Below are 14,440 nucleotides of genomic sequence, written 5' to 3' on the forward strand. Positions count from 1 at the left end.
CACACAGGTCTCACAGCTAAGATACCCGAGTTCAATTCCCCCCCTTTTTGTGGAGTTTGCATGTTCTCCCCGTGCATGCGTGGCTTTTCTCCAGGTATACCAGGATGCTGTAAGGGCTGCACGGTGGATGAGTGGTTGGCACACAGCTAAGAAACCCGAGTTCAATTCCACCCTCTCTGTGGAGTTTGCATGTTTTCCCCGTGCATGCGTTGGTTTCCTCCCACATTCCAAAAACATGCTAGGTTAATTAGCGACTCCAAATTGTCCATAGGTATGAATGTGAGTGTGAATGGTTGTTTGTCTATATGTGCCCTGTGATTGGCTGGCCACCAGTCCAGGGTGTACCCCGCCTCAAGTCCATAGACAGCTGGGATAGGCTCCAGCACCGCGCGCGACCCTTGTGAGGATAAGCAGTAGAAAATGAATGAATGAAAATTTGCAGGCTGCACGGCAGTCGAGTGGTTAACACGCAGGCCTATCAGCTAGGAGACACAAGTTCAATTCCACCCTCGGCCATCTCTGTGTGGAGTTTGCATGTTCTCATGGGTTTTCTCCGGGTACTCCGGTTTCCTCCCACATTCCAAAAACATGCTAGGTTAATTAGCGACTCCAAATTGTCCATAGGTATGAATGTGAGTGTGAATGGTTGTTTGTCTATATGTGCCCTGTGATTGGCTGCATGGCCACCAGTCCAGGGTGTACTTCGCCCGGGATAGGCTCCAGCACCCCCTGCGACCCTTGTGAGGATAAGCGGTAGAAAACGAATGAATTATAACGGGTGATGGTGACTAACTGGTTAAAAGTCAGCAAAAATTCCAGAAATTTGAAGGTAAATTAACTTTATTTTTTTTAAAAAGTGTGTCACACAAGGCCAAAAAAAAAAAAAAAAAAGACAAACTGCGATGAACAGACTTCCAGAACCGCCCCCCCCCTCCCCTCCCTCCCTCTCTCTCATCCATCTCTAAAAAGTGCAGGGCTTCTCGGCACAATGAAATCAAAGAACAGGACTCACATTATTCTGATGGTGTTTACTTAACCTAGCACATTAAACCCCAGACAGTGTGAATTGTACATTTCATAATAAGACAATAAGACAGTTCAAATGAATCCAAAAACACTCACAAGCAGTTTTACACGTTGTCGACGGTACGAACGAACGAACGAACGGTAGGTTTTACAGCTATCCAATACATTTGACCGATCACTTTAAGACAGACTATACATGTCGCAATGGGCACTTTCAGGGGACTGGAAAAATAAGAAAAATTACGGTCCCGTCCAAATTTTTTTTTTTTTTTTTTCCGATCTCTTCAATTGACATGACATCAAACAAACCTGCATATGTTGAGGTACGCACGCCATTGGCCATCTCCCATATATATATATACATATATATAGGACTCCTTTGACCGTATATCCCCACTCAACTTTGTAATCCGCCTTGACAGTAAATCAATTGTGAAGCCTTGTGGCCCCCTCGGACGGACTCGTGGTCCATTCCAAGGCCCCTCCTCTCTCTCTTGCAAACATTCCTACACACATGAATCACTCCAACTTCTGGCTTCTAGAAGGCATTTCCTGCCCGGCCCTCTCTCTTACTCTCTGTGTCTGATTCCTCTGCTGAAAGCTTGGGTAGGTAGCTTTTTTTTTTTTATTTTTATTTTGGACCCGCAGGGATTAGAACTCGGCTAACATCAGGTCCTGGCTCTGAGAGCACTCCGAGAGACAAGACATGGAGACACATGAAGACGTGTTGTGTGATGCATGTGCATGTGCACACCCCCGGGGGTCAAGGTTTACTGCGTTATCCTTAAAAACTGCAATCTGAGTAGTTTTAAGGGTATTCCACTGTTAGGATTTCTATTGTACATTCACACTAAGACAGATGTTCACCCCTTAACATGGAACATCAATGTAGTTTTTTTCCAAAACAACACAGTAGGTACCCCCCCCCTTGCCCCCCCCCACCCACCCACCTAAAGATTCAGTGGTAAGAATGTGCACACGTTGGCTCATTCACACCTGTTTTAACCTCTAGAGATGCACTACTGATGCTAAATCCACAATATACGTATGTACGCGGTGCATTTATATGGTTTTCTTTCACTTGAGTAGACTCCAACCAATGTAAGCAGCTGGTTTGTTTTTGTATTATTTACATTAAAAAAATGTAGCCTGAACATATACGGTACTAGACCAGGATTATGGGGGCTCGGAGGGATTGATGGAAAAGGGATCATTTGATGCTGCGTGATAAAGACAGCCTACAGTGCAATATATATATGTGTGTGTGTGTGTGTGTGTGTACACTAAAGGGATGTGGTTTTTATCTGCGAATGTCGGAGTGTGTGACCTCTTCCCGGTCCTCCCTCAGATCATGGCTCTTATCACCAGTCTCCCTTTGACCTGGTGGAGATAGGTGCTCCTTTCCGCTTCTAAGCTCTGATTGGCCAGAGCCTCGTCCTCGCTGTCCAGCGGCTCCTCCTTAACCTTGATGACCCCGTAGTGCGCTTCGGGGAGCTCCATGCTGGAGCCGCCGCTGCTGCTGCTGCTGCTGCTGCTGCTGCTGCTGCTGAGCGTGTGCTTCCGAATGACTCCTCCGGGGGGCAGCCTGTCCTCCTGCATGCGCTCCGTCTGTTGCTCCTCCTGCTCCTCTTCAGACTCCTGCAGGTGTGCGTTGGGCTGACGTAACTGCTCGATGGACTTGGAGAGAAGCTGCGGAACACATTGACAAAAAGAACATCTCTTTTATATGCTATATATATTTTAAAGAGGAGCAGTACCACTGTTGGCCACAAGGGGGGTGTAAGAACAACAAGTAACTGATATAAATAGCCTTGTAAACACACTATAGACTTTTTCCAAATCCCTAATCTCTTGTAAATTTCCACGGCTGCCCCCTACTGTTGCAGGCACTGGAGGCTGAGAAAAAAAACACCCCCCCCCCCCCCGCCCCCTACACCCCTGACAAGCCTCTACTGGGAAATTAATTAGGGCAATGTTTCACTGATCCCTGGCTGTAAACACTCAGGGCTCATCCCTGATTAGTGGCCATTTATAACCTCCGCTTTAAGTGGCTTTGCCCGTGATCTTATTGGGAAGGTTGATCAGAGCGCTGCTTGTTCACGGGACAAGATGTCGGCATTATTCCAAAGTTCTTTTCCAAAGGGGGGTCATACTGTGTACAGTACATAAGGCGCTATGAAATTTGTGTTATTGACGCCCAAAGGGGGAATCGAACACCGGTCTCCGAGCTGTGTGGCCTGTGTGCTAACCGCTTATCCTCACAAGGGTCGCGGGGGGTGCTGGAGCCTATCCCAGCTGTCTTCAAGCGAGAGAGGCGGGGTACACCCTGGACTGGTGGCCAGCCAATCACAGGGCACATATAGACAAACAACCATTCACACTCACATTCATACCTATGGACAATTTGGAGTCGCTAATTAACCTAGCATGTTTTTGGAATGTGGGAGGAAACCGGAGTACCCGGAGAAAACCCACGCATGCACGGGGACAACATGCAAACTCCACACAGAGATGGTCCAGGGCGGAATTGAACCCTGGTCTAAATTTGTGTTATCTTTTTACAAATTCAGTTTATTCTGTTAAATTAAATTAAATTAAATTAAATTAAATTAAATTAAATTAAATTAAATTAAATTAAATTAAATTAAATTAAATTAGTGTGTTTATACCATGTTGTGATTAATCTACCTTAACCACAAGCATGATTTAAATTAAATTAAATTAAATTAAATTAAATTAAATTAAATTAAATTAAATTAAATTAAATTAAATTAAATTAAATTAAATTAAATTAAATTAAATTAAATTAAATTAAATTTAATTTAATTTAATTTAATTTAATTTAATTTAATTTAAATCATGCTTGTGGTTAAGGTAGATTAATCACAACATGGTATAAACACACTCATACAGCCGCATTAGCATGCTCTGCTAAACTAAGCTAACCCAGCTAGCTTGCATTCACGTTCCGGTAGATTCTGTCTGCGATTCAATCACAACACGGTATAAAAACACTCATACAGCCGCACTAGCATGCTCTGCTAAACTAAGCTAACCCAGCTAGCGGTAGATTCTGTCTGCAATTCAATCATGACACAATATAAACACACTCATACAGCTGCACTAGCATGCTCTGCTAAACTAAGCTAACCCAGCTAGCTTACATTAACGTTCCGGAAGAGATTAGTTCCACAGTTTGTACGCTAACTTTCGACATGTTTCGTTCGGGAGGGGAGCGGGTTATTGTTTTGTGATGACATTTCGCGGTGCAACGGCAAAATACTTCCCCACTGAAACATTCGTTCTCCTCATGATGACAGCGTTTTATTCATAATTTGTCATTTTTCTGTGTTTACGGGCCAATTTGGTGATTCTGTCTGCGATTCAATCACAACACGTTATAAAAACACTCATACAGCCGCACTAGCATGCTCTGCTAAACTAAGCTAACCCAGCTAGCTTGCATTCACGTTCCGGAATAGATTAGTTCCACAGTTTGTACGCCAACTTTCTCGAGTGTTTCGACATTTTTAGTTCAGGCGGGGGCGGGTTATTGTTTATGATGACATTTCGCGGTGCAACGGCAAAATACTTCCCCACTGAAACATTCGTTCTCCTCATTATGACAGTGTTTTATTCATAATTTGTCATTTTTCTGTGTTTACGGGCCAATTTGGTGATTCAATCACAAGCATGCTCTGCTAAACTAAGCTAACCCAGCTAGCTTACATTAACGTTCCGGAATAGATTAGTTCCACAGTTTATACGCCAACTTTCTCCAGTGTTTTGACATGTTTAGTGATTTAGCCAATTTTTTTGATTCTGTCCGCGATTCACTTAAAGAGGAAAAATCGCAGGCCCCGAAATAGTTGATATTTTTTTTTACTTTCATTTTGATGCCATCCGCAATAAAACTGTGAAAATCTTCACATGTCACTTGTACAAATGACTGAGGTCATTTGTACTTTTTATTCCTTCCCGGTAAGAGTTCCTCAGTGGTTTCCCTATGACTCCTTAGGGCCCAGTGTTGGGACACATCAATGTGTGCGCTCACACAATACCGCCTTTCACGGCGTCATCCACCTCACACGCGTCCCTCACCAGAATAATTAGTCTCTGTGTCTCACGACGTGACCTCGGCCAGCTTTCAGAAACACAAATATTGCCATAGAGGAACAAAATGTATTCTGGGCGCTATTTTTTTCCCTCCTTCTGTGTTTGAACTTAGCTGAATTGAATTTCACAGCGTTAGCATGTGAACAGCACTGATGCCTTAAGCTATGATAACAGAATAAGTGCAGAGGAAGCGTTTCTTCCCCCATTTTCAAGTCCGGCAGAGAAGCAGAAATAACAACAGGACAGCGAAGGAAGAACAGACCGCAACCACTTGATTTTACACAAAGGTTGAAAAATAAATGAGTGTGTTGAAAGGAGTCCTATCCTGATCATTTCAAAGGATTTTAAAATGATTGGGGGTCCCGGCACCCCCCCATCCAGCACCACCGTCACTGCATAGAGACATGCCCCCTCGGTTCTGGCCAAAATATTTCAATATCGAACAAAGCAAAATTTTGTTCTCAATCATAAATCACTCCACACTTTTTATTGCTCTCTGGTTCTACCATATCTTACTTATTGTGTGGAAATATGGGCTAATAACTATAAAAGCAATCTTCACTGGCTAAATGTACTGCAAAAAAAAGCCAGTAAGGATAATTCATAATGCCGCCTACAGAGAACATACTAAATATTGTAGTTAGTATGTTCTCTGTAGGCGGCATTATGAATTATCCTTACTGGCCTTTTTTTGCAGTACATTTATTGTGTGGAAATATGGGCTAATAACTATAAAAGCAATCTTCACTGACTAAATGTACTGCAAAAAAAGGCCAGTAAGGATAATTCATAATGCCGCCTACAGAGAACATACTAACTCCTTATTTCTAAAATCACAAATACTTCAACTTGCTGATATAGTTCATCTTCAAACAGCTAAAATAATGCATAAGGCTAAAAATAACCAATTAGCTAAAAATGCCATCCAATACTTCTCTACAAGAGAGGAGAAATATGATCTCAGGGAAGAACTACATTTGAAACACTTCTATGCTAGGATGACGTTAAAAAGCCATAGCATTTCAGTATGTGGAATCATACTATATGTATCACTATATTGACAGTTACTATGGTACCCATTATGTCATTGTATGGTCATATCACCTCATACTTTGGTAAAATAAAATAAAATAAAATAAAATAAAATAAAATAAAATAAAATAAAATAAAATAAAATAAAATAAAATAAAATAAAATAAAATAAAATAAAATAAAATAAAATAAAATTTATTATTATTATTATTTATTTAATTTTTAAAATTAATTTATTCAATAAAATAAAACAAAAAAAAATAAACTATATTAGGAAAGCAGGAAGTGAACAAATGTAAGAGTTACTGATTGTAAAAGTACCAGATGGAGGGGTAGGATTTAATAAGCTTTGCTTCTTCCTACTCCTTTTGGACATGTGGAACTGTGAACTGATTATGTGATGCATTCAATTGTAATCTGATGCATGTTCAAATGAAATAAAACCATTACCATTACCATTGCCGCCATAGGGAGATTGTGAAACCGGACCACTACAGCAAAGTGGAGACTGCTGAATATAATAATGCGGTGTCCAGAGCTAAGGCATAACAACAGCGTATGCTAGCATTAGTGCGTGCGGCCATGATATGTTGGTATCAAATGGTATCAACTCAGCATACTACAAACCCTAGCTGACCAAGTCATAGAAAGAATACCATGTACTAAAAAATGGTCAGTGTACAACTATGTCAACCTCTATCTGTACTGTGCATTGGAAGAAAAGCCCGAAAATACTTCAAAAAGCAAATTCTCCCTTGTGATGTGAATATTAGCATACCTTATTTATATGGATCTGCTGCTGGTACTGTTTCTGTTTCTCCAGGAAGTGCTGGTGCTGCTGCTGGATGACCAGTTGGGCCAGTGTGTTCTGGGGTAAGGGCGCAGACTGGGTCCTGTTCAAGGGTCGATGTTTGGGTAGTTTAGGGCGACTGCTGGAAGGGCGATCCTTCATGGCCAAAGGGGACGGAGGGTGGGATGACAAGGAACCCGGACCTCGGGGATAATAAAATAAAAATAAATACTAGTTTTCTATTAAAAGTCGTTTCAAATGTTTGACCGTTTGGCGTTACCAGTGGAAAGCATCTTCTGCTGCCTCATCTGTTCCTTCTGGAGGAGGTGTTGGAGCAGAGCCTGGTGACTGGAGCCCACTTTGGACTCTAGACCGGTGTGAAGGGGAACAGGACCCAGGAGATGCCCGGGAAGTCCATGCTTTATTTCTGCTGATCTGTCCTTCAAACCCATTGGCGCCTGAGAAGAAAGGACACAACAAAACACGATGCTCAGCATAATATAGTTATGTAGGACACTTTGTGCTAATAAATGACATTAGTATAAAAATAGGAGCCATTTTATGTTGAAGAGCAGACCTCCTTGGAATGTGCCTGAAGTGAATGATGATAAATCAAGTGGCGGGTTATCAAGAGTTGTACTTGAGTGGACTTGGACTTTTTGTGGTGATAAATGAGGTAAGAGTAGAAGATAAGAGCACGCCTGACACCAGACACTGCACCACAATATTTATCTAATGGCTGATAAAATCATGGAGTGCCACAGAGGTGAGCGGCCTGTGGTCACATGGAGGTTGCAGCCACTGATGGCCGACTTTCAAGATTTAAAAAAAAAAAAAAAAAACTCTTCATCTAATGATACACTGTATGGTCATATGACCTTGTACTTCGGTACGTGACAAAAAATTACAAAAAAACCCCAAAACAAACTTAAACTATATTAGGAAAGCAGGAAGTGTACAAATGCAACAGTTAATGATTGTAAACGTTATGTCATTGTATGGTCATATCACCTCGTACTTCGGTATGTGACAAAAAAATTAAATAAAATAAAATAACTTCAACTATATTAGGAAAGCAGGAAGTGAACAAATGTAACAGTTACGGATTGTAAATGTTATGTCATTGTATGGTCATATCACCTCGTACTTCGGTACGTGACAAAAAAATAAAATAAAATAAAATAAATAAAAATAAAATAAATGAACTTGAACTATATTAGGAAAGCAGGAAGTGAACAAATGTAACAGTTACTGATTGTAAATGTTATGTTATGTATGGTCATATCACCTCGTACTTCGGTACGTGACAAAAAAAATAAAAATAAAATAAAATAAAGGAACTTAAACTATATTCGGAAAGCAGGAAGTGAACAAATGTAACAGTTACTGATTGTAAATGTTATGTCATTGTATGGTCATATCACCTCGTACTTCGGTACGTGACAAAAAAATAAAATAAAATAAAATAAATTAAAATAAAATAAATGAACTTGAACTATATTAGGAAAGCAGGAAGTGAACAAATGTAACAGTTACTGATTGTAAATGTTATCTTATGTATGGTCATATCACCTCGTACTTCGGTACGTGACAAAAAAAATAAAAATAAAATAAAGGAACTTAAACTATATTCGGAAAGCAGGGAGTGAACAAATGTAACAGTTACTGTTCGTAAATGTTATGTCATTGTATGGTCATATCACCTCGTACTTCGGTACGTGACAAAAAAAATAAAATAAAATAAATGAACTTAAACTATATTCAGAAAGCAGGAAGTGAACAAATGTAACAGTTACTGTTTGTAAATGTTATGTCATTGTATGGTCATATCACCTCGTACTTCGGTAGGTGACAAAAAAATAAAAAAAATAAAATAAAATAAAACTATATTCGGAAAGCAGGAAGTGAACAAATGTAACTGATTGTAAAAGTACCAGATGAAGGGGTAGGATTTCATAAGCTTTGCTTCTTCCTACTCCTTTTGGACATGTGGAACTGTGAACTGATTATGTGATGCATTCAATTGTAATCTGTATGTTCAAATGAAATAAAACCATTATCATACTTACATTCATAGGGGACGATGCAGTTGAAAGCCCCAAAGATATATTGGGTAGGGACGGAGATGTGTACAAACTCAACACGGACACGGAGCTCTCAGGTCGGAATAATCTTGGCTGTGAAGGCCATCTCTATAGGACACAAGAGGGACAGAAAACATTGCTGTCAGATTGATAAAATATATATATATATGTATATATATATATATACAGGCTTCGCTACACATCTTAAAATAAAGCCTGAATCTCTGCTAACTATCCATCAGTCAGCTCAATAACTCATTCATTTTCTACCGCTTATCCTCACAAGGGTCGCGGGCGTGCTGGAGCCTATCCCAGCTGTCTTCAGGCGAGAGGCGGGGTACACCCTGGACTGGTGGCCAGCCAATCACAGGGCACATATAGACAAACAACCATTCACACTCACATTCATACCTATGGACAATTTGGAGTCGCTAATTAACCTAGCATGTTTTTGGAATGTGGGAGGAAACCGGAGCATGGAAACTCCACACAGAGATGTCCAAACCGAGATTCGAACCCAGGTCTTCCCAATCTCCTGACTGTGTAGCCAACATGCTAACCACTTCCACACCATGCAGGCGGTTACAATTTCAAAACATGATTCTAAACTAAACACGATCTCTTCGATTGTGAATTTGCATTATGGATGCACGTGGTTAGCACGAAGGTCACACAGCTAGGAGACCCGAGTTCGATTCCACCCTCAGCTATTTCAAAATACTATATTAACACATTAGTTGCCAAAGTTGTTTTTATACATCCAAATATCCCACAACAGATGTAGTTGTTGTTTACAAGGTTCTATTCTGTCCCCCAATTCCCCTGAATACTTGTTGGTCACCGCCTTCGGGTCGTCTCTCCAGGAGGACGTCACTACTGGGGCACACTTCCTGTACCCAGCAGAGAAGGCGACCAGCATGTGGTTTTGGAACAGCCTTGTTTATCCTTGCGACCCCTACCAGTACTCAGTGACCCGAACGTGGATATCCGGCCCGTATTCGACCCGAGGGACCCGTTCCCTCTGAAAAAGGATACCTAATGTAACGGTGTGTAAACACACGATGCTTTTGCAGCAGGCATGAGGTCTACAGACGGCCCCGCACGCCATCAACGACTTTCAACCGGAGCCTCAGCTTCCAAAGAAACAATAGCAAGCCTGTGTGTTTATGTTGCTCGCATGTGGGTGTCTCTTTGGCTACCAGCGCCTGGGATATCAATTAAACGCCACAGTCCGTTTGTCTCCACAAACCCTAACCCTTAGACCAGGGGTCTCAAACTCAATTTACTTGGGGGCCACTGGAGCTAGCTGATAAAACATTCCACTGTTCTCAAATATCTTTAAAAAAAAACTTACCACTTCCACACAGATAGGGAGGATAACTATTAACAGTTATTTAACCTTTAACATGAACATTAATCAAACGTAATAATTTTTTCTGGGTACATGATACCATACAGCATCCATATCAAACTTGCGCGGGGCCGCACTAACATTAAACTTTCATATCAAGGCGGGGGCCTCACACTAGTGTCCTGCGGGCCACATTTGGCCCCGCGGGCCGCGTGTTTGAGACCCCCGATTTACAACACATTGCACAACTGCAGGGCCTTGAGACACATGCTAACTCACAAACTAGAGAGCTAGCGACCTAAACGGTAGCCTCCAAATTATTTCCTTTAAACTTAAATAGCCAAAAAACTTACCACTTCCACACGGACAGGGAGGATAACTATTAACAGTTATTTAACCTTTAACATGAACATTAATCAAACATAATAATTTTTTCTGGGTACATGATACCATACAGCATCCATATCAAACTTGCGCGGGGACGCACTAACATTAAACTTTCATATCTAGGCGGGGGCCTCAAACTAGTGTCCTGCTGGCCACATTTGGCCCGCGGGCCGCGTGTTTGAGACCCCTGATTTACAACATATTGTGCAATTGCAGGGTCTTGAGACACATGCTAACTCGCAAACTAGAGAGCTAGCGACCTAAAACGGTAGCCTTCAAGTTATTTCCTTTAAACTTAAATAGCCAAAAAACTTACCACTTCCACACGGACAGGGAGGATAACTATTAACAGTTATTTAACCTTTAACATGAACATTAATCAAACGTAATAATTTTTTCTGGGTACATGATACCATACAGCATCCATATCAAACTTGCGCGGGCCGCACTAACATTAAATTTTCATATCAAGGCGGGGGCCTCAAACTAGTGTCCTGCGGGCCACATTTGGCCCAAGTTATTTCCTTTAAACTTAAATAGCCAAAAAACTTACCACTTCCACACGGATAGGGAGGATAACTATTAACAGTTTTTACCATACAGCATCCATATCAAACTTGCGCGGGCCGCACTAACATTAAACTTTCATATCAAGGCGGGGGCCTCAAACTGGTGTCCTGCGGGCCACATTTGGCCCACGGGCCGCGTGTTTGAGACCCCTGATTTACAACATATTGTGCAATTGCAGGGTCTTGAGACACATGCTAATTCGCAAACTAGAGAGCTAGCGACCTAAACGGTAGCCTCCAAGTTATTTCCTTTAAACTTAAATAGCCAAAAAACTTACCACTTCCACACGGACAGGGAGGATAACTATTAACAGTTATTTAACCTTTAACATGAACATTAATCAAACATAATAATTTTTTTCTGGGTACATGATACCATACAGCATCCATATCAAACTTGCGCGGGGCCGCACTAACATTAAACTTTCATATCTAGGCGGGGGCCTCAAACTAGTGTCCTGCGGGCCACATTTGGCCCAAGTTATTTCCTTTAAACTTAAATAGCCAAAAAACTTACCACTTCCACACGGATAGGGAGGATAACAATTAACAGTTTTTACCATACAGCATCCATATCAAACTTGCACGGGCCGCACTAACATTAAACTTTCATATCAAGGCGGGGGCCTCAAACTGGTGTCCTGCGGGCCACATTTGGCCCGCGGGCCGCGTGTTTGAGACCCCTGATTTACAACATATTGTGCAATTGCAGGGTCTTGAGACACATGCTAACACGCAAACTAGAGAGCTAGCGACCTAAACGGTAGCCTCCAAGTTATTTCCTTTAAACTTAAATAGCCAAAAAACTTACCACTTCCACACGGACAGGGAGGATAACTATTAACAGTTATTTAACCTTTAACATGAACATTAATCAAACGTAATAATTTTTTCTGGGTACATGATACCATACAGCATCCATATCAAACTTGCGCGGGCCGCACTAACATTAAACTTTCATATCAAGGCGGGGGCCTCAAACTGGTGTCCTGCGGGCCACATTTGGCCCACGGGCCGCGTGTTTGAGACCCCTGATTTACAACATATTGTGCAATTGCATGGTCTTGAGACACATGCTAACTCGCAAACTAGAGAGCTAGCGACCTAAAACGGTAGCCTTCAAGTTATTTCCTTTAAACTTAAATAGCCAAAAAACTTACCACTTCCACACAGATAGGGAGGATAACTATTAACAGTTTTTCCCATACAGCATCCATATCAAACTTGCGTGGGCCGCACTAACATTAAACTTTCATATCTAGGCGGGGGCCTCAAACTAGTGTCCTGCTGGCCACATTTGGCCCAAGTTATTATCTTTAAACTTAAATAGCCAAAAAACTTACCACTTCCACACGGATAGGGAGGATAACTATTAACAGTTTTTACCATAAAGCATCCATATCAAACTTGCGCGGGCCGCACTAACATTAAACTTTCATATCAAGGCGGGGGCCTCAAACTGGTGTCCTGCGGGCCACATTTGGCCCGCGGGCCGCGTGTTTGAGACCCCTGATTTACAACATATTGTGCAATTGCAGGGTCTTGAGACACATGCTAACTCGCAAACTAGAGAGCTAGCGACCTAAACGGTAGCCTCCAAGTTATTTCCTTTAAACTTAAATAGCCAAAAAACTTACCACTTCCACACGGATAGGGAGGATAACTATTAACAGTTTTTCCCATACAGCATCCATATCAAACTTGCGTGGGCCGCACTAACATTAAACTTTCATATCAAGGCGGGGGCCTCAAACTCGCGTCCTGCGGGCCACATTTGGCCCGCGGGCCGCGTGTTTGAGACCCCAGCCTTAGACCGATGTCAGGGCGTCTCACCGGAGGTCCCCGCGAGAGTAAACAGCCATGCTATAGCAAAAACACAGCTGCTGTGTTAAGATTGCAAAGAGATGTGTCATATCTGCCACCCGCTATAACGGTCGCTTTTGTGGGCTCGGTCCAAAGGGGGAGCCGTGGTCCGTAAACTCAGTCTTTAAATCTACTGGGAAATACCTTGAAGCCGAGCCAGTGACAGAAATACAATGACAAGCCAACAGCAAAGCTCAGAGCCAAACTTGAATTTTTTTTTTTTTTTTAAGAATAATTGTGCAGAACATCTGGAGGAATAAAAAACGAGCAGGATTCTTCTTCTGTTGTTTGCACTTAAACACTCACATTTCCTGCAAAATGTGTTGTTTTAACACAAGTAAACCCGGCACAGTCGGACATATGGGTCAAGCTGTGCCTCTTTAATGTCAGTGCGGGTAGTCATTTTCACTAGAGGGGAACAGACAGAGGGGCAAATGGCTGTTTTTATAGCTGCAGGCAGAACGCCAAGCAAGCTTTTCGTACTTTCACACCAAATACATGCAAAATATACTGTATGCTTCATTTGGCTGACGTACCTCTGTTTTTGTAGTAGTAGGCAAAGAGGAGGGTCCGTTTTCAGCCCCCAAGGCACTGGAGGCCCCTATGGGGGAGCTGGGGCCCGAGCCGGGGGCACTGTTTGTGGGCGTAGAATCTACAGAACATCAAGGTGGTTTTCAGTATTCACGCTCACACGCTCACAAGACACAAAAAAAAATCCTGGAATATCTTATGTAATACTCTCCTGTGACATTTGACTACAATTGACTATTTTTTGTTACATAAAAGCAGCCCAGCACTTACAGTATTTAACACAGCTCATATAGACAAACAACCATTCACACTCACATTCATACCTATGGACAATATGGAGTCGCTAATTAACCTAGCATGTTTTTGAGTGTGAATGTGAGAGGAAATCGGAGCACGAATCTAGACGGAGAACATGTAAACACCACACAGAGATGTCCAAACAAAGATTCAAACCCAGGTCTTCCCGATCTCCTGACTGTGTAGCCAACATGCTAACCACTTCCACACCATGCAGGGGGTTACAATTTCAAAACATGATTCTATACTAAACATGATCTCTTCTATTATGAAGTTACATCATCACTTCTTTTTGCCTAAATACGACCATGGGATGGCTGCAAATGGTTAGCACGAAAGCCACACAGCTAGGAGACCAGAGTTTGATTCCACCCTCGGTCATTTCAAAATATTA

The 14,440-nt window shown here is 41.8% G+C and overlaps 1 protein-coding gene across 6 annotated transcripts in view; it reads right to left on the bottom strand.

The window, feature by feature from the left end:
- Positions 1–939: 939 nt before the first annotated feature.
- The window catches only part of hdac9b (histone deacetylase 9b), a 40,348-nt gene continuing 26,847 nt past the window's right edge, over positions 940–14,440 (bottom strand). For all 6 annotated transcript variants that reach the window (XM_058084675.2, XM_058084674.2, XM_058084671.2 and 3 more), the window contains 5 exons: positions 13,755–13,870; positions 9,034–9,156; positions 7,245–7,422; positions 6,953–7,167; positions 940–2,715 (listed from right to left, as the gene is read on the bottom strand). In XM_058084675.2, coding sequence (XP_057940658.2) covers positions 2,371–2,715; positions 6,953–7,167; positions 7,245–7,422; positions 9,034–9,156; positions 13,755–13,870 — 977 coding nt within the window. In that variant the 3' untranslated portion in view covers positions 940–2,370. The remainder of the gene's footprint in view (positions 2,716–6,952; positions 7,168–7,244; positions 7,423–9,033; positions 9,157–13,754; positions 13,871–14,440) is intronic.

This window comes from Doryrhamphus excisus, linkage group LG17 (genome assembly GCF_037039965.1).
Source record: "Doryrhamphus excisus strain RoL-2023G ecotype Guam linkage group LG17, RoL_Dexc_Guam_v1.1, whole genome shotgun sequence".
In the NCBI taxonomy this organism is placed as follows: Eukaryota; Metazoa; Chordata; class Actinopteri; order Syngnathiformes; family Syngnathidae; genus Doryrhamphus; species Doryrhamphus excisus.